The 22145-nt window shown below is 36.1% G+C and overlaps 2 protein-coding genes and 1 pseudogene across 2 annotated transcripts in view; all 3 read left to right on the plus strand.

Annotated features, from left to right (window-relative positions):
• The window catches only part of LOC125196813 (methionine aminopeptidase 1A-like), a 101686-nt gene extending 89987 nt beyond the window's left edge, over nucleotides 1–11699 (plus strand). The window contains exon 16 of the mRNA XM_048095446.1: nucleotides 11658–11699. The gene's annotated coding sequence lies outside the window, so the exon portion shown is untranslated. The remainder of the gene's footprint in view (nucleotides 1–11657) is intronic.
• On the plus strand, nucleotides 7558–8301 carry LOC125194639 (agamous-like MADS-box protein AGL80). The gene has a single exon (XM_048092886.1). The coding sequence runs from the start codon at nucleotides 7558–7560 to the stop codon at nucleotides 8299–8301; it is 744 nt and encodes a 247-aa protein (XP_047948843.1).
• On the plus strand, nucleotides 9647–12311 carry LOC125194640 (annotated as a pseudogene).
• The last annotated feature ends 9834 nt before the right edge of the window (nucleotides 12312–22145 follow it).

Here is a 22145-nt window from a genome sequence, read left to right on the forward strand (position 1 = left end):
TCACTTCGTTATTTGCCCGCCAATCACTGAATTGCTTAGTTAAATAAGTCTTGCGCGACGAAGAGTCATTAGGTCTATACGTATATAAGACTCATTTACAGTTCTCTTTTTGTGTCCTATTACCTGCGTAAATAGCGTAACATTCCATCCCTTAGTAGCTCGTTACAGGTGGCACACAGGTGCGAATAGTCAACTTTTCATGTTGTTATTTATACCGTCGCTTCTGGTAAACCCATGAGATTGTGAACTCACTTCTGATGGAAGCTTGGAATAACATGAGATGGATCATGAAAATAGGATGAAGTTGAATTATCTCTCAATTTCAATAGTGGGCTACCATATAGGATATTTCAATTGTCGGCTCAAATTGAAAAGATCTGAACATTAAGGATGATGGTTTCAACATGTCAAAGCCCGAGTTTATCAGTCATGGAAGAGTTTAGAAATACAGGCAATTGCCACGAATCAATGTTTATCATGGTTTAACGACATCATAATGTGATATTGTGGAATCAAGTCAATGGGTTTGCAAGTTTGGTTAGAGGCAACCAAGGTGAAAGAAACTTTTTGGAACGATCAAATAGGTCCAATACATCAAGGGATATGCAATACACTAGCCTTAACTCAGTGTTTCAGAAAGAAATCATGAGCTAGAAACAATGCATGTAGTGGAACTGGGCAAAACAAATTCACCCATATAAGAACGAAATAGTCACAATATGGTTGCCAAATAAGGAGGTGAACAAAAGTTCCACTTTTTGTGCCATTCTCTGAGGAGAAATGTCTGAACAATAAGCAACTTAAGGATGAAGTTATATCGTGAGAGTTAAAGAAACCAGGATATTGATCTTATAAATGATGGGTCGTAAGAGAAAACAACCAACAAAGATAATTGAGAACATATGAGTCTTCTGAATCTAAGATTTGAAAGTAAGTCACCACTTTCGTTGAAAAAAAAATGATAGTGACTTATTACTTGCCAAAATGCGAGTCAATCAAAAGTCTTAAATAGACGGCAAGACAACCTTGTTAAGGATGTTCAAAATGAGATTATTTCGAAGGGCATGGTCGTAAGCAACTTTAGAATCGAAGGTTTATGACCGGAGCTTAAGAAGTCAACACTTTACATTTTCTGAATAACGAGCTCAACTACTATAGCCAATAAACTGAAAGAGAGCCCCAACTTTCATAGGAAAGGAAAAAGTGAGGCATTACTTGCATTCTAGAGTCTAAAGTAGACGAGGGCATTTTCATTAAAGAGGTTCATAGAAAGAAATCGATGGGAATCCAAGTAAGTACTGTTGATCATAATCATCTGTCCCAGTTATGTGACACTTCCTTGTTTGTTCTTTCGGAGCTCGAACATGATCAGAGCGTTCTAGGAAACCATACATTCCAAGCTAGGATTCCTGGTGTTACTACTAATAACTGTCGTTGAAGGTCATATTTTCATAATGTTCTCGATAAGTCAGGACGGTCATTCTCGTAAAACATTGCACTCTCCATCGTGCTTCACAGCGTGCTATAAGCATTGTTTCTAGATCGCGTAGCCTCCTTGACTTGCTACGCAAGACTGGATCACTTAATTAGATCGTAGGTACGATATCTTTTCGTGTAAGGATACACCTCCTTTACTGGATCGAGGGTACGCTCATTTCGGTTATGATTGAGTTCATGAAGACAAAAGGAACTTCATGTTGTTCTCATCATTTAAAACGTTCAACAGACGCCCATGTGCCGTAGGTAGTTTCTCGTATCTCGTGTGATCGTTACCATCTAAGAATAGATGGGTTATTTATAAATTGTTAGGTTCATTATTGTACATTTGGAATTGTTCCAATTACAACATTATGGATCGTGGTCTCGTCAAGACATAGGGTAGAGGAAAAGGTGTGGGTTCCCTTTTTAGACCCATTCACCTATATTTCCTCATTTTGAAAACAAAACTAGGGTTTTGCCCTAACTTGCATATACTTGTTCGTTTTATCGCTTAGGAAAGCGGAAAGGAAGTCATCAACTTATATCACTGTTCAAGAGCGTTCAGCCTAATGTACTTCTTAGGCATACTATGTTCGCATGCATTAGTCATTTCGTAACTTTCTAAAAGTTCTTAATCTATCATCATACTTCACATAATCGAGCATGCGTAATTAATAATACTTTAGCATTTGTCTCAAGACATCCTTATGCCTAACATTTTAAACTTGAAATTCCATAGTTCATAGGAAAATTGAAATTTACATGCTTTTCCTTGAAAACCTTGAATGTTTTCACAACATCTTCAGAAAGAAATCATTTTTCCTCTTATCAAGTTCTTTCATGAATAACTGAAAATTTTCTGGTAAGAACTTCTTTCTTACCTCATTGCTGCAGTTGAACGTGACGAGTCGAGGTGTTGGGTCCCTTTAAGCTTTCCATTTTAGTCATATTCTAGTCTAGTACTATCATTCTAGACTAAGGCTTGAAAAGAAGGTTCTTGGGTCCAGAGCGAAAGAACGTTGCTCTGATACCACTCTGTCACGACCACAACTCCCTAGTGCTAGTGAACTTAAAGCAACTACTTATATAGAAGTCTTGTTCCAACACCTTCGCCTCCTCGTACACGTTCAACCTGCACATTTGAAAATAACATGTAGGGCTGAGTATTTGATATACTCCGTGGGCACATTGCCAAAAAACAGCAATCGGTATTTTCAGTCTCTGCAAATCTTTTAATCTCCAGCGCTATTTTCATTTTGTTATCTGTAATTCTTCCTTCAATCTATGATCAGTAGTCAATCCATGGAGAATGATGTTCCCGATGACTTCCATTTCACTGATTTTGTAGACGGTAAGAAGCAATTCTGATCGTGTAATTGTGTGGTTTCAGTTTGTTAGTTTTCGATATGTGATTCTATTTTATGTAATCGTGTAGTTGTAAATTTTGATATGTTAAATCAATTTAACGAATTTGATATGTAACTACTGAATTTGTATCTTTCTAGTTGAATTCATAAATGAAGTTTTTGAATTTGTGATTAAATCTCACGGAGTTCATATTTGTATCTTCCTAGTTGAATTCGTAAATGAGCAGTTCTATTACACCATACAGAATTCGTAAGTCAGATTGCTTGGTTAAATATGTTCGGTTGCTTACGTATTGGGCTGAAATTGCATATGTTAGTTGTTAAAATATCTCTGGTTGTTGTCTCAAATTAATAACCGACGACCAATTCTATCGCTTTAAATATTGTTTGTGCTTGCATGGAAGTGCTTGTTGTGCTTTTATTTAACACTGATTTTGAATCGCATGTTTGCTTGATTTCGTACCTTGTATTGCTTTCCTCTTTTATAGAAATTGCTTATTCTATATCATATACAGTTATGGTTGCTTGATTTAGTACCTTGTATTGCTTTCCTCTTTTATAGAAATTGATTATTCTATATCATATGCAGTTATGGTTGCTTGATTTAGTACCATGTATTGCTTTCCTCTTTTATAGAAATTGCTTATTCTATGTCATATGCAATTATGGTTGCTTGATTTAGTACCTTGTATTGCTTTCCTCTTTTATAGAAATTGCTTATTCTATTTCATATGCAGTTATGGTTGCTTGATTTAGTACCTTGTATTGCTTTCCTCTTTTATAGAAATTGCTTATTCTATATCATATGTAGTTATGATTGCTTGATTTAGTACCTTGTATTGCTTTCCTCTTTTATAGAAATTGCTTATTCTGTACCATATGCAGTTACTTGTGTGCCCGACTGCCCTAACAAAGTAAAATCATTCATTGGCAAGAAATTCAACAGCTTGGACGACGGAATTGCTTTCTACCACGCTTATGCTCGTGAAGCTGGTTTCGACACTCGGAAACGTGGAACCAATTCTTCTATACTTTACTTTTATTGCTGGCCACCGCATCCGCAGTTGCATATCATTGTGATAGATTGATTATTACATTAGTTTTTTGCTTTCTTATTTGACTTCGGATGTAGAATATCAACGTGTTTGGTTAGATGTTTAATATTGCTTGATTCCTAGTTTAAAATTGCTTATCAGTGGCATGTATTCCGGATTTGTCAATAATGTTCAAAATGATTGATCACATATTGCATGTCAATATATACTATATTGCTTTTACTAATGTTCTTTTACACCCTATCAATACAAATCGACTAGCCATTAATTTGGTTTAATATGGCTTTGCTTCATTTCGCTTTGTGATTAAGGAAAGTTGTCCGTGAGAAAAGTTTTATTAGAAGAAGTTGTTACATATCATCTTGCTTGGTAACATTTATTTTAATGCTTGGTTATTCTTCCCAAATTGCATATCATATATAACATGTCAATTTATAATTAATTGAATTCGACTAGCCCTTGATGTACTTTCATAATCAACATTGGATTTGTATCGCAACTTGCTTGATTTTATAAGTATTTTTTATTGTTTATTTTTTAGAATTTGCTTGGTTTGAAAATCATTAGTTTATTTTGCTTGCCTATATTACAGTGTCCTAACGTATTTTTCTATGCATGTCACATGCAAAAAGTACCACCACAAAAGAAATTCTGAAACCACCAGTCACTACACCAAAATAAACTAATATTCCTAACAAAACAAAACAAAGTTATTGTCATTTTTCTAAAACAATAGCATTCACTATTCAAGGTTTGGGGTACTCTGCCGCCATCTTTTCAACATTCAAAAAATATCATTCACCATTCATAGTTATTTGTCTTTATCAGAATTTTTCCCTGATCAACCCTCATTTTCAGATCGACTTTGAGCTTCTGCAAATTGTCTTTCGCATTCCTCTTCTATCTCAGGCTCTTCGGTTGTCTTCCTCTTTCTCAGCATTGTATAATTGTGTCCTTTGTTGCACGACCAAAATAAATACAAACAAAACTAATACTTCTTTTGAGCATTTACAAAACTAATTGTTAAGCAAGCAACTCATATGGCAGAAACAAACAATGACTCATCCATTATTACGCACACAAACGTCATTATTCTAATCAGATAATATCTTGTGAACAAGCAAATTTCCAGTCATTAGTAAGCAAAAAAAATCAGTTTCCAACCAAGCCAACAATATAATAGAACCAAGCAATTACTAAGGATCAATCAAGCGTAATTTCGAGGAACCACACCCAACGTCATCCCGTATTTTAAAAAAAAGGACATATATCCGATAGCAAACCACACCTAACCAGATTCACAGCATATGAATCCAAGCCAAGAAGAATAAGTTTTAAATGTAGCAACCATAATAAATACCAATCCCTTTATCAAGCAATTTCAAAGACGTAACAAGCAAGCACCAAGTCATACAATGCATTCTAGGAAGTCATCAATTATAGATACTAAATGGAGCCACCACAAACAAAGCAAATATTAGGTACAAATAAGCAATTACAGACACATTATTATGCAAAGCAACAACCCGTTCTGGCAATTAGCAACTAACGACGCAATACAAGAATAACCAATCAACATATACAATAAGCAATAAGCAGTTCGAAAAAAAGCAATAGAACAATAATCAATAAGCAGTAAAACCTAAATAAGCACTACGCAATCAGACTAAGCAATAATAAATCGAAAATCTACATTATTGTGCAAAGCAACAACAGCCCGTGTAGGCAATTAGCAATGAACAATGCAATATAATCAACAACAAATAAACAGAAGCAATAAGCAATCCGAATTTTTGACTCATGGTGGTGAACTGGAAATTTAGGTTTGCTTAGGGCAACGTGATGTAGCAATAAGCAATGAGCAATTCAAAAATAAGCAATAAGCAATTCAAAAATAAGCAATAGAATCTAAACAACCACTAAACAGGTCAGACTAAGCAATAATTAATCGAAAATCGGACCCAAAGATCACGAGCATGAGGCCGAAGCGTCGGGCGATGAACAACCAGCGATGACTTGCCCAACGTGGCGAATTTCGGAGCTTCGTCGCGAGATGCCTAGCAGAAAGCGCCACTGACCTAGGGTTTATTGTAAATTAGTAATGGGTTTATTGTGAATTAGGAATGAAATCGGTAATTGAATAAAAGAGGGAAAGAGAGAAAGGTCGATTGGGGAGAGAGAATGGTGATTCTGTTTTCAAGTTAGTGGGAAAGAGTTATTGCGGAGTGGGAGAAAAATATCATGAATCATCGCCCAAATTTATCGGGATTTTCCATTCCCGTATCAGTTTCAATTTCAGCAAAAAGACAGAATTATCCTTATAAGCAATAATATGTTACTAACCAAGCAATCCATGTTCTGATTCTACAAATCAATCTCAACCATCTAATTAGAAGATCGGATGGCTATAAATAGAGTTAAGCTGTCACTTTAATTAAGGTGGCTCCATAGTGTGCCCCTTTGTGTATGTGTGCATTGGTCTTGTGCTTTATTATTAGGTTTTTATATAGTTAAAATGGCACAAATTATCGAAAGTAGTAAGTATAACTTCAAAACGACAATCGGCAAGGCTCTGCCGTAAATACAAACCATATACAAAACGATAAAGCAAAAAACGTACATCGAATAAGTCCTAAACAATCTCCCTAGCACAAAATGAAATTAGAGAAAAACCATGGCTGGATCCGACATAATTAACCTAACTAAAATTTTCACCCTCATTAGCAAAACACCATGGCTGGATCCGACATAATTTATGCACGAAGAAGGGTATTTCACGAATAATAGTTTGTGAGCCAGGTTAGTCGATTATGATGTCTATTGTAACAAAATTTCAAATTTAATTTTAGCATTTGACCTCCAAAAACTTGAGTTAATCTGGAGATGATACTTATAGAATGTAATTGATTTTGTGCAATACACTTACGGAATGTAATTGATATTGCACAATATCAAATGTAAATTAATCAGATGTACTGTCATTAGAATGAAATATCAAAAATTTCAAACTGAATCGAATCAATAGCTTCACTAATATGCTTACCGATCTAATTTTGAAAGTGGTTGCAAATTATAATCTTTCGTTACAATTTTTTTTTTTTTAAAAAAGATGTTTGAAAAGGACGTGCATTTGATTTTGCATTGGAAATTAAGGTATTATCTATCCGCAAAAATTTTATACTCTTTGTAAGTACTCCTAATTAATGATTATTTGTGTACATGTGCATTGGTCTTGTGCTTTATTATTAGGTTATTATATAGTTAAAATGGATCAAACTATCGAAAGTAAGTATAAGTTCAAAACGACTATCGGCAAGGCTCTATCTTAAATACAAACGATATACAAAAACGACAAAGCAAAAAACGTACATCGAATAAGTCCTAAACAATAGGGCACTCGATAAAGCAAAAGCACTTTATTATTAGTGTTAGTACTATTTAGAAAAAAGGTAGTACTATTGTAGGTACAATTACTCTAAAATTGCTATAAAGAGTTTTTAAATTTATCTTGCCAATATCATAATAATAAATATTTATTTCCTCATAAACATATAAAATTAATTGGAACAACTAAGATAACACTATGCAAAATTCAAAATTCTATGTACCCAAAGAGAGCCTAAAACGCACCAAAAATCATTGTTAACCTTAAAACAATGACAAGAAAGAAGGTAACCCTCGCCTACATTACCAACGACTCTGAGAGAAAAGCTTCCTACAAGAAGCGAAAGAAGGGTTTGATTAAGAAGGTGAGCGAGCTGAGCACCCTCTGCGGTGTCCAAGCATGCGTCATCATCTACAGCCAGTACGACCCCGCGCCGGTGGTATGGCCATCGCCTCTTGATGCGCAGTCCATCCTGGCCCGCTTCCGCAAGCTCTCCATCATGGACCAGAGCCGGAAGATGGTAAACCAGGAGAGCTACACGCGGCAGCGGATCAAGAAGGCAACGGAGCAGCTCCGCCGCCTCCAGAAGGAGAACAGCTGCCGCGAGCTCGAGGCCTTCATGTTCCGCTGCATCACGGGCCAGGCCTCCATCCACGACCTCCAAATCACTGACGTCTCGGAGATGAGCTGGGTCATCAGCCAGATACTCAGGGAGATCAAGGGCAGGATGGACGCCATGGCGGCGGAGCACCAGCGCAAACAGGCTGCGCCGCTGCCTCCACTCCCGCCGCCTCCTCCTACTCCTCCTGTGGTGAAAGAGGCCCCGCCACAGATGGAGGAGGATGGCAATGGCATGGAGAGCTTCCCGTGGAACCTGGTGCAGAGCCCGGGAGGAGGAGGAGGAGGCGGGATGGACGGGAGCGGGCTCGGGTGGGATCCCTACTTATTCGGCCAGTCTAGCTCTTCTCAATCTGGCCAGAATCAGAATCCCAATCTGAATCCTTTCAACCTGTGATGGTCTCATTTGTTCTATGTTGTTTTCCCTTTTTGTTTGGGATTTAGAATTTTATCCTGGTTGATTGATGTAATGATGCATCTGCACTTGAGTAATTTGTTTTAATTAATGTGTCTTGTGACATCTCAATTTTATTTTGTCCATTTTGACCGGACACGGGTTTTAAGAAATGTAATAGAAAGTGAGTTGAAAAAGTTAGTATTGGGTGAGTCCTACTTTTATATACTACTCCATTAGTTTTATATTACTATGTGAGTGAGAATGAATTAGTTGAATATGAGTTCTATTAAAAAAAATGGTAAAAAATAAAATGTAACAAATTCTATGGGACAGACGAAAATGAAAAAATGTAACAAGATATAAGAGACGAAGGGAGTATTATTATTCCATTTTAAGCTGCAGAGAATTTGAGTTATATGATTAGTAGATATTGATATTATTATTACTTCCTTTGTAATAGGCGAAAAATTTCTATTCCGCACAGTTATTTACATACCTTTTCCAACTTGTGAGGTGTGATTCGTTACTTTCTTAAGTTGCTAACTTATCAATGCAGTGTAAACACAATGAAATTGAAATGTCAATATAAACTTAGTTGATATTTTAATACACTGTGTTGACATTTATATTTAAAATGTCAACATAGTATATTAAAATATCAACATAAATTTGTGTTAACATTTAATTGAATAAAAATATATCAATAATTAATAAAATAATGTAATTTGTTATTGTGGCGTGTCCACACTGAACAAGTATTTGTGGCTGTGCCGCGTTATTCTAGACACTCTAAGAAGACAGTCTGACATAGACTTTATGACACTAATGTTAATTGGGCTTCCATTAATTATGGAATTGGCTGCAATATTGATGATAATAATGCCTATTCTTGATAGACGTCATTTTCCTTTGAGTTCCCTGTTTCAAGGCATCCTGGAATTCTCGTAACAACAAAAATTTTGCACAACCAAAAACTAGTTTATTTATATAAAAATAGGTTTATTTATGCATTTTATTAAAATATATAGATTCATATATAATACATGGAAAGTGTATAATATTATGGTCATATATATAATTTATGTATATTTTTTTTAATTTTTTGGAACCATTAATTTTATTTAGTGCATACTTTATTTCAAAATTTAAAAATAATAGAAAGAAAATTCAAATATAAAAATAAAAATAAGGTTAAATGCTAATAAGTCTTTTTAACTTATCCACTTACTATATTTATGATTTTAATATATAATTAATACATTAAATATTAATATTACCTTATTTTGGTTGTACAAAATTTGGTTGTTTATCATTACTCTTCCATAAATTTGTTCACTCAAATTCAAATTCTTCTTCCCCTGCATCTGAAAATTCTGGTGAAAGAAATTCGGGCCTGCCCAATGATGGCTGGCTTTACTGCCTGCGCAGAGGACAATCTCGGACACCGAAAATTCCGCATTTTGACTGGACAGGGTAATAATTACTTCAACACTTCACTGCAACTTGTCTTCTTGAGAGTCATTATTATTGTTTTATGCATACAGTATAGAATATTATTTTCAGCATTCTAGTTTTGACTTCCTGTTAAGCCTTGCATTCTTACCTCCAGACTGCAAGGGAAGTTTTGGATGCTGCTGCTCGGATAGTAAGACCTGGAATTACTACTGATGAGATTGATGCTGCTGTTCATGAAAACTATTGCTGCTGGTATGGTTTACATCCCTCACATAGTCTCATTTCACACTGTATATCTCTACCTGCTGAATTTTGTTGTTTCTTTGGAAGATAGTGTTTCTGTGTTCACTTTAATTTTTCGTGCAGGAGGATATCCATCTCCTTCAAATTATCATTTCTTTCCCAAGTCTTGCTGCACGTAGGTATTTCTTACTTATAATTTTCTCTCAATGTTATTTACATCACTGTCCCTAAATACATCAGAATATGAACTCTTAACTCTCTCAGGTCAGTAAATGAAGTTATCTGCCATGGGATTCCTGATGCAAGGTATGTTCTCAACTATATGTATGATAGATGCTAATGTGTAGCGCATATATATGGCGTCTGATGCACTTCTCATGACTTGGTCTTATGAATCTCCCATACTTTCCTTCTGCTCTCTAACTTGTTTCTCCTCGGCTCAAGCACTTGGGACCAACCATGAAGCCAGCCTTTTGCTTTTGAGATATATGTAAAAACGCCAGAGGCCCAGACGTTGTGTATAATACTTGTAATGAACATGGGTGATCATTCTATACAGGGAAAGTACATTCTCACTCACATTTGTTTCTGTCGTTCAGGATATTAGAGGATGGTGATATTGTAAATGTAGATGTGACTGTGTATTATAAAGGGGTACATGGTAAGGATATACATAGCCAACTCAAGATTATAGTTATTATGTATATGTTCATTAAGTACAGAGACTAAATGTTTTTTTGCTTGCCTGCTTATGCAGGTGATTTGAACGAAACATTCTTTGTGGGTAATGTTGATGAAGCATCTAAACGGTTGGTTCAGTGTACATATGAATGCCTGGATAAAGCAATAGCAGCTGGTAAGTGTTTGCCCTTTATGTGTCTCGTGACATAATTCTTTTATTATTTAGTTCTCTTTCTCTGGCTTTCCCAATTTTTGTGTGTACTTTTCAAATCTCACTCAAACGATCATGTGAACTCTAAATTAATGATTGCTGCTAGTGCTTGTTACTTTAATAAGTTCATTTGTTTCCCTGCTTTATATCTGCGGAATCATGCTGCTGACTGTTTATTGTGTCTTATCCATGCTTTCTATAGTTAAACCTGGGGTGCGTTTTCGGGAAATGGGGGAAATCATTAGCCGGCATGCTTCTATGTCTGGTTTCTCCGTGGTAATGGAGCTTCTCTTGTTTGTAAATCTATGAACTTCCATTCTTACTTACTTTTGACATTACTGATATATCATTCTGCAGGTGAAATCTTATTGTGGTCATGGAATTGGCGAGCTCTTCCACTGTGCCCCAAATTTACCCCATTATGCAATTATCCTCAAAGTGGAATTGAACTGTTAACTTTTACCATGCATTGTTAAGAGCATAGTTCTAATGAGGCATGTTTGTTTAATATATTGTCGCGAAAATTCAAATGACTGAGATAAATGAACTCATGAGATGTCTTTGCATTAGGATTCATCTTTAAGTATCTTGTAACTTCACTTTCCCATAGGGCCTTAACCCAAGCAGGAAATAACGCTGTTGGAGTGATGAAAGCTGGCCAGACATTTACCATTGAACCTATGACAAATTCTGGTAGATTTTAGTTGCTAAACCTTTGCCCTGTGTTTGAAACTTCTGTGGTCATCTAAATCACTTTCATGGGTAGGTGTTTGGCGCGACCGGATGTGGCCTGATGGATGGACTTCTGTAACTGCAGATGGGAAACGCAGTGCCCAATTTGAACATACACTTCTGGTAAAAGCTCAAGTTCTCATTATATATCACTACATTCACCATAGAAGTTTACATGTTTAATCTTCATTGATCAGTATTGCACCATGTCTAATTTCCTGACCAATATCAAATACTAGAACAATTGGTTTACATGAATCTTGCAGGTTACAGATACAGGATGTGAAGTTCTTACTTATTCGCAGTGGCAAGTCCATAATAGATGGATTTATGGTCCAGGGGGTGATTGGTGAGATAACTCAAGCAACATTTTGCAACTGCTTCAGGAATGTGGTTTTCCCGTTGCTTACTAGTTCGGAGTGGCAAGGTGTTGTATCTTTGTGTGGTGGTTATCAAATTTTGAGTTAAAATTTTCCAAATGTTTATAACTTTCATAAACAGAATCAGATTACAAACGAAAGAGCTTGAGTTTTCTTATTTATGTGATTTTATAGATTTGTGGGATTTCCAAGCTGACAAATGTTCTCATTCTAGAATTTGATAGTTGATTTTTTATTTAGAGTTTTCTAGCGTGTTGTATATGTTGCTACTAATTTTGGGTATAAATTCATAGTCAATTGAGCATTCAGGGATAATTTGTTTTTGTATTTTTAATAGGATAGGACTAAAAAGTTTTTTTTAATCAAAATGTACACAATCGATTTTAGACTTTACTCTTAATTATTATAGGATGATCCATCTGAGAATCTGAGATCATGAATCTTACATTTTTATCTAATTTGATGGAGGAGTTTTTAACATTGTTTCAGGTTTGTTTAAAAACATAAACAATATAAATTTCAATTCAAACTACTTTTAAATTCTAAATCAGGACGTCACAAATTATTTTTAGACTAGCTTTGAGAATTTCATCTATATACTTCTTCAAAAAGTGAAATATACCATTCCAAAAAATAACATATTCCAAAGAAAAATAAAATAATACTAGTACAAAATGCATTAAAAAAAATATAAAGTGTAATACCTTCTCAAATACTTTCTCTTTTGGAGAATGATTTTTCATGAAAAGAAACAAATATACCTCTTCAAAATAAAAAAATATATATATTAACTTCTTAAATAGAACCTCTGCCTATAGGAATGATTTTTCATTTATAAAAAGTAAATATGATAGTTATTTAACTTTAACTCTTCATTTATATCTTCCTTAGAGAATCTCTAAGAAATCCATTATCACATAGTACTACAAACGCATCTAGCCTCTCTCTCGTTACGCATACATAATGCCTCAAAACGCCAGCCGCCCGCACTTTCAATTCACAATAATTCTACGAAATAATTTGGTGCATGTGGCTTAAGTTATTAGTTTGCGTCTATTTTAAACTAATTGCTGTTCACAATAATTCTACGTGATTAGTATCAATTCTTGAGTATTAATTTTGTTGACACTAGTAGATCATACAAGCATATTCATACTTATTACTAGTAATATTCATTTTTCTTGCATGCATATCCTTTCGAAAGTTGTAGGAAACCAGAAAGATTTAGATTAAAAAAAAAACATGTAAAATAGTACTAAAATTTTCCAAATATGGAACGAGCATTCGACGATATTTTATCTACTACTTGTTTCAATTATGCAAGACAACAATGATCTTCATCTGGACCTTGACCCGATATTAAATTTTATGTAATGGAGTATATATATTAAAAATAACAATCACGTTTGTACCCAATATACCTTTTGCAAGTTCTTTTTTTTACCCAATATACAGAAATGAAATGAAATTATAGCGTCGAAAGTTCCCTGTAGTGTAAAGGTCTATGGATCCCTGTTGTTGTTAAAAACATCATATTTTGTTGTGCACAAAACGAACAAATATAAGGCATCAAATAACAGACCCATTTCTATTTTTTATCGCTTTCTTCTATATTTCATTCTTATTTAACATTATTAAGGAGTATAATTTTGATTACTAAAAAACATTGTAAAATCTAATCATCAAAATACGCATTTTTGTAATAAAATGATTATCTCAAAAATATGCTATCCTTATTTCATTTTTATAGCGAACTACTCCTACTAGTACTATTTTATAAAATAGATTATTTCAACAACATGTAATTAGGGGATATTTTTTACCATACAGTTTTTGAATATTAATGAGTTAGCAGTTTTATTCCAGAAATAATAATATAATTAATATTTTTATAATTACATGTTACAATGTTTTAATGGAATAGTATTTAAACTAAGAGTAAAAATATGAAAGAAAATGAGAAAAGATATTATCAACGCGTGAATACGCGCGAGTATGAAATTTCCTAGAAATTGCCGTAATTTTTCACAACTCCATTCATCGCAAAAGACTGCCATAAAATTATAAATACCAGCTACCAAAAACCATAATCACAAACTAAAAAAAACTAGCTAGCCTCTGTATCACGCAAACACACAATTCACAATGCCTCAAAACGCGAGGCGCCTGCATTTGATCACTCAGCAATTCAGTAAACACACCACCTCCACAATCATCGTTCTCCTAGCCTTCCTCCAGCTCAAATATCAGTGGATTCAAGGCCCTAACCAGTCTCCGTTCTCGACGCATCCCATCGCATCGCACGTCTTCATCTCCACCTACGTCCTACACTACCTCGCCTGCGTCGCCACGCTCCACTTCCCCCACCACCGCCTCGCTCATCATCTGCTCGTCTCCTCTGGATATGCCTCGGTCGCCGCTCTCTTGTCGGTTTTCCTCCAGGATTCCGCCTCCTTCTTCGTCTACGCCGCTTTCGGATTGCTCTCAGCCGCTCAATTCATGCTTTGGATTTGCCGGAGACTCATCGAGGAGGATGCTGCCGCAGAGCGTTGGATTCGGAGATGCCGGATTCTCCATTTCTTCAACACTGTATATGGAGATTTGGGGGAATTTTTAGGGCAAAGGATATTGCCGAGATTGCCAGTTTGAACGTGTATAGCAGTAGAAACAGCATGCTCTATTTTCTTGTTTTTTTAGTATAGTTTATAAGTAACTTTTACACTCTGATTAAATGAATATTCCACTGAATTTTATTTTATTTTCTTGAAAGTCTTACTATAGTTAGAAGGTATTTCTCAATGGATAATCAATATCTTGAGCTGACTTTGGCTTTCAAGATGCAGTTGTGTACCCCACTTTTATTTGTTATTTGACCAGTAGTGGAGGTATATTTAAAGGCCATGTTGACTGAAGTAGTCTATGTCTATTTCAAAAAGTTATTATGACATTTTGCAACTCTACTTAAATGTCGAGCTAATAAATGCAAATTCATCCTTAATAATTGAAACTTTATAGAGATTAGAGAATATACTTTTTTATTGTTTTGCTACTTATTTGAGTTAGCGCATAAAGTATAGGAGTTAGAATAGTTTAGGCGTTCATGTCGATTAATTGATGTACTCCTCGTTAGTGTTAACTGTTAAGAATGTTATGTTGCTAACAAATGCAATTTAAGAATAATTTCCTCAATAGCTCCAGTTTTCATCGATAATATTTCTTGTGTGACAGTTTATCAACTTCTCCATATCACTGAAAAATGCATGGGGAGGGGATAATGGGCCGCACATGAATTAAATGACATTGTACTAATGATCTACCTATAGAGATTGTTGGGTTCGCCATAGAAGATCTATTCTAGATGATCATTTGATTTACATCTACACATGTAGAGAAAGCTAGCATGCTTGAAAAACCATAAACACGATGACATGCATATAATTAATAGATACATAAAATCATGCAATTAAATATATAATTAAATAATAAATCAATATAATGCAATAACATACAAAGCGTACTATATAATTCAGGAATTGAATTCAATCACAACTTTAATTCTGTCACCACTAATGATCTACATATAGAGATTGGATTCCAATTTTATATTTTAGTCAATCCCAAACTCAAAAGCCCAAAAACAACTATCGCCATTGAAACAAGGTTGCATTGCATTATAAAAATATGGCTAAGCGGAAATAGGCATAAAAAAATTACATCAGGAAAAGTAATTTTTAAATACTCCAAAGCATTGTAATGAGATTTACTTATATCTATATTTATTTAATTATACGGTTAGACATTCTGATTATTTAGTTAAAGAATTTTTAAAAATGACTTTAAATTAAAGACCTTTGGTTTTAGACATTAATTCTTTAAAAAATAGTGTGCCAATTCAAAAAGTCTTACTGGTTAAACTATATTTACTTGTCTTTAGGGGGATAATTTGGTTGAAATATGATGGTCACTAATCCTTTAGGATGTAGATGCTAGTGCGTCTCATTTTGGGTGTAAATTGATCATAGTCGATATGCACGTCTTTTATGTTATATTTGGAAAATACCAAAGAAAATGTTAGGATTACGACAGCATAGCATAATTATATGTGCAACTCTAATCATGTTCAAATAGAAAAAAATTGTCTGCGGATATTGATATATTTAACAAAATGGAAACTTCATTTAATCTAATTTTATTAACAATAGTTTAAGACTTTAAGTGCTACTAAAGCGATATGCTAGTTGAGAAGATCCAATATTTTACCATTCTATATTTGAATAAAATCAGTAACAATATAAGTACAGACAATTGATAAGGTTGAGAGTTCATACTTCATCCATTATCACATTTTCACTCAATATGGTTAAACTTCTAAAATGTGCTTTAAATTCCCTACACAAACATATATTACTATGTCATGTACTGACCCACCCTTAGAAAGAATAGCTTATAAAATATGGAAGTACATTCAACTTTGAGGACATATCAAAACAGTAAAATAGACTATTTTTTGGGACGAATACAATATATTATTTGTTATCCTGGAATGATGTTGGAAAATTTTATTTCTAATAGTTCATCTTTAGATAATTAAAATGATAAAATTTGTTAAACTAAGAGCTACAGAATTTCCTTCCTTTTAAGCATGAAAAACTCCAAAAGCACGTGCTCTTTATCTAAAAACAAAATTCATGGGATCGAACATAGTTAAAAAATTAACACTGACATTGAAAAGTAGAGGCAAGGCAGCAGACCTAACTGACAATAGAGGGCAAGATGAGAAAGAAATGAGAAAGGTTTAGCACAAAATGAAATTAGAGAAAAATCAAATCTAATTAAATTCTTTCACCCTCATTAGCAAAACACCATGGCTGGACCCGACAGAGAGATGATATGCTGGGCGTTCCTAGTGAGCGCCCCCCTCTTTCTCTCTCTCTCCATGTCATATACTCTTTAATCTGTGAAATTCAACTCATCTTCCCTTCTTCAATTCCTGAAATCGATACCACCTTCTCTCCATCGATTCCCTTTTGTTTTCTCAATCAGGGCAATTCTTCCAAATCAATTTCACCTTCTCTTCTTCAATTCTCAATAATGGATCGTTTTCCTCCATGTGTGAAATTCGTCCAAATCAGTATCACCTTCTCTTCTTTAATTCTCTTTCGTTTTTCTCAATATGTGAAATTCATCCAAATCAATATCACCTTCTCTTCTTCAATTCTCTTTCGTTTTTCTCAATATCAGAAGCTATACCAAAAATTACCTCTCTTCCATCACTCTAAATCTACATATCAATGTTTCTTTTTCACTCTCTTATCTGCAATGTCAAATACGTTCACTTTGGATATATTGTGGAATAAGTGTTTGATGAATGGGTAAATCGCATTTGGATTGGATTTGGAGATGCGGAGGGTAATAGAACTGAATTATTTACAACAAATTTGTTGATTGGGGAGTCAAACAGGTTAGGGAAGAGTTTTCATGGTTTTGCTTCAGCAGATATCTTGATCGCGATGATTACCATGAAATTAAGGCCGATGCCTTCCGGAATAAAATTATCATTATTACTTTCATTTTTATTGTATTTTAATTTGTTAATATCCTTTTTTTTATCTCTTCACCGTATCTTTATTGAGAATTTACCTACAAATTATCTTGATTCTTTTTTGCTATCAACGATGCAATCTTTTTTTCCTGAATAAATTCGAGGTTATTGAAGAGTCATCTGATTAGGTAGAAGCTACTCATCTGTTTCTTCTTTTTCAAATATGTAGAATATTTTTGGATTGCAACTTCTTAACATATTTATTATTGAATTACGAAGATGAACGATCGACGCAGAAAAAGATCGACAAGAAAAAATAACAACACACCGGATTTTTACGTGGTTCGACAAAACGTCTACGTCCAAGGGAAGATTCAGTTATGGATGTATTGATCTCACACTCTCTTTGTACAGATTTGGAACAAGAAAGAAATCACTCAAGCTTTCTACAATCTACTCACAAGATTGAATCGCAAGAACTCACTACCTCACTCTTTCTTCACTCTCCTACTTCTGTTACAAAATGATGGTGATTCGTGTGTGATTAAGTGAGCTGGAGCTGAGTATATGAAACCCCTTTCAATCCACGAGCAGTTATAACTAACTCCGGATGCATTCACACATGCACTCGGCTGCACGTGTATCTCACCGCGTCCGGCTTATCACACGCACCCAACCTTGTTTATGTGTGGCTCTCTTGATCATTGACCCCCACAATCTCCACCTTAAGCATGAGAGCCTAAACATCCCTTCTCTGATACTCCACCTATCCTTCTAGATCACTGGGGCAACACATTCACCAACTCCAAGCAACGCTTGAGCTTAGAGTGTGGCAATGCCTTTGTCAACGCATCTGCTGCATTCTCATCCGTGCTGACTCTGAGCACTTCAACCTCCCCTTTATCAATCTGATCCCTTATGAAATGAAGTCTAACATCAATATGTTTACTTTTTTCATGAAATACTTGGTGCTTTGTCAAACAAATCGCACTATTGTTGTCACATAGCACCCTCACAACCTTCTGCTCTATCCCAAAATCTCCGAAGATTCCTCTCAACCAGACACCTTCCTTGATTGCTTCAGTCATTGCAATATATTCGGCTTCTATAGTAGATAGAGCCACAACTGATTGAAGTGTAGACTTCCAAGTTATAGCCGAGCCATAGAGCTTATACACATAGCCCGTTTGGGACTTTCTGCTATCCAGATTTGAAGCAAAATCAGAGTCACAGAAACCAAGCAATGGATCCCTTACTTCATCTTCTTGCTTCTGAAATAGAATCCCAACATTCTTGCTGCCTTTGATGTACCTCATAATCCACTTCAAAGCCAGCCAGTGTTCTCTCCGTACTCCTTCATATACCTACTCGTTACACTGATTGCATGAGCAAGATCTGGCCTTGTGCATATCATGGAATACATGATACTTCCCACAATATTTGAATAAGGAATCTGCTGCATTTTTTACCTCTCTGAGTCAGTTTTAGGAACTTGGTCCAGGCACAGCTTGAAATGCTGCGCCAATGGCACTGACACTTGTTTTGAGTTCTCCATCTGGAACCTCTTTACTACCTTTCCCTGATAATCTTCTTGCATCAGCCATATTCTGCCTTGATCTCTGATTCTAAGGATATCCATTCCCAATTTCCTCTTGGCCTATCCCAAATCTTTCATTTCAAACTCCTTCTTCAATTCCTCTTTGATAGCATTTATCTCTTCCATGCTTGCTGCAGCCACAAGCATATCATCAACATAGAGCACCAAATATGTTACTGCCCTAGCTCCATCAGTTCTTATGTAAACACAACTATCATATGCCGATTTCACAAACCCCACGATACTGAGATGGGAGTCAAATTTAATGTACCACTACCTGCAGCTTTGTTTCAATCCATACAGGCTTTTCTTCAAATGGCAGACTTTGTGTTCCTCCCTTGGCTTGACAAAACCTTGTGGTTGCTCTATGTAGATGGTCTCAACCAAATCTCCATGTAAAAATGCAATTTTGACATCCAATTGATGAAGCTCCCAGTTTCTTTGAACAACCACAAATAGAAGGATCCTTATGGAAGCATGCTTGACAACATAAGAGAAAATCTCATTATAATCAATTCCTTCCTGTTGAGAATACCCTTTGGCAACCAACCCTGCCTTATATCTGATCTTGTTCCCATCTGAGACCTCCACCTTCTTCTTGAAAATCCACTTGTATCCCACAACCCTTTGGGAACTAGGTCTATCAACTAGCACCCAGGTATAGTTCTTCATCAGTGAATCTATCTCCTCTTTCATAGCAGCATACCATTTCTCTCATTCATTTCCTCTCATAGCTTCATCATAAGTGGCAGGCTCTGCAAACTCTATATCTTCTGCAAGACACAAAGCAAAAAATGTCATTTCATAATCTGAGAATTTTGCAGGCAACTTCCTGATCCTTCTTGATTTTTCCCTCTGTGTTGGCTCACTCTGATCAGAACTTGTCTCTTGCTCCTGAGAACTCTGCCCTTCTTCAATCTCAGGTGAATTATGGACTGGTCTTGCAGGCTCCACCTCCACTGAAGCACCAGCCTTGGCCTTAATAAGGCAAGGCATATTCTTCTCATCAAAAGTGGCATCTCCGCTGATTATGAGTTTTCCATTATTTGGTTCTATGCACCATAGCCTAAATGCCTTAGAGCCACTTTGATACCCCAGAAAAATACATCTCAAAGCTCTGGAGCCAAGCTTTCCCTGCTTGATGTGAGCATAGGATCTGCAACCAAAAGGCCTTAACTTGGTGAAATCTGGTGGTCTGCCATGCCATATGGAGTTAGGAATGCCAAAATCTATTGCTGATGATGGACTCATGTTGATCAAGGTTGATGCAGTAGACACCGCTACACCCCAAAATCTCTTATCCACCCCAGAACTTAGCGGCATACACCTTACCCTCTCTATAATCGTCATGTTCATTCTCTCTGCAATGCCATTCTCCTGAGGGTTTCTTGGAGCAGTTCTGTGTCGCTTAATACCCTTTCCTTTGCAGTACTCAGTGAACTGTGATGAGAGATATTCCAGTCCATTATCAGTTCTTAAGCACTTGAGTGTGATCCCCTTCTCTCTCTCAACCAGCAGGTGCCATTCTTTAAAGAATTCAAAGGCTTCTGACTGTTCTTTGAGAATCTTCACCCATAGTTTCCTTGAATGATCATCTATGATAGTCATGAAATATCTACCTCCATTCATGGTGGGAGGCTGAGAAGGCCCCCAAATATCGCTGTGAGCATAGTCAAGAACAGCCATGGAAGTGTGCTTTCCTTTTGGGAATGGAAGCTTTTTGCTCTTTCCCATTATGCACTGCTCCCATTTGGACATATCAACCTCTGCATAAGACTTAATAAGACCTTTCTTGACCAGCTGCTTCATTCCTTTTGTTCCCACATGCCCCATCCTTGTATGCCACAGCTTCAGATCAGCCATGGTCCTCTCACTGGAGTTAGAGAGTCCAGTAACCACTTCTGCTTTCAAGTAGTAGAGTGTCTGCCTTCTATCAGCAGTCATTATCAGCTTTGAGCCCTTGCATATCAACATATGCCCATTATCTGATCTGAAACCGAAACCTCTTGTTTCAAGAACACTAAGAGACACCAAATTCCTCTTAATCTCTGGAATGAACCTTACCTCAGAAAGTGTTATGAGAGATCCATCTCCGAGCTTAAGACTTATATTTCCAATCCCTCTTATTGTGCAGACTTGATTATTCCCAAGCAAGACTGATCCAGATGTTGCTTCAAAATCTTGAAACCATTCTTTGTGAGAGCTAACATGGAAGCTACATCCTGAATCAATGATCCACTTTTCATTCACAGAACCCTCAACTACATTCATGATGTGATGAGTCTCCTCAGCTTGCACTACATCTGTTGATCCTAGATCAGCTTTCTCTGCCTCTTGCTTTCTTTTCCAAGCAAAGCAGTTCTTCTTGATGTGCCCCGGCTTTCCACAATGATGGCAGCTCCTAGTCTCCTTCCTTTCTTTATCAGAAAACTTCTTGTTCTGACCAGATTGTGCAGACTTTTGCTTGAATTGCTTCTTAAATTTCTTGACATTCAAGACCTCGCTAGAAGCCTCTGGTTGTGGTTGGCTCATCTTCTGAAACTCCTTGGCCTTGAGAGCGGTATGCACCTCAAGAAACGTGATGGATTTATCACGGCCATACAGCAGAACATCCTTCAATTGCTCATAGGAGAGAGGCAGAGCGTTAAGGAGGACTATGGCTTTGTCTTCATCTTCCAATTTTACATCTACATTCTCAAGGTCATCCACAAATTTTGAGAACAGATCCAATTGCTCGCCCAATGTTTTTCCCTCGGTGAATCTATATGAATAGAGTTGTTGCTTCAAATATAGCCTATTCACCATAGACTTCACCATGCATAGCTCTTCCAATTTCTTCCAGATCGCGCTTGCAGACGTCTCATGCGCTACCTCTCGAAGCACTTTGTCATCAAGGCTGAGGATAATTGCGCTATGCGCCTTCTGCAAGACTTCTTGTCGCGTCGGAGCAGGCTTGTCATCCCCTTCTTCCGGCGTTAGAGCGCCGGCAAGCCCTTGATGAAT

The sequence above is a fragment of the Salvia hispanica genome, chromosome 6 (assembly GCF_023119035.1).
Source record: "Salvia hispanica cultivar TCC Black 2014 chromosome 6, UniMelb_Shisp_WGS_1.0, whole genome shotgun sequence".
NCBI classification, from domain to species: domain Eukaryota; kingdom Viridiplantae; phylum Streptophyta; class Magnoliopsida; order Lamiales; family Lamiaceae; genus Salvia; species Salvia hispanica.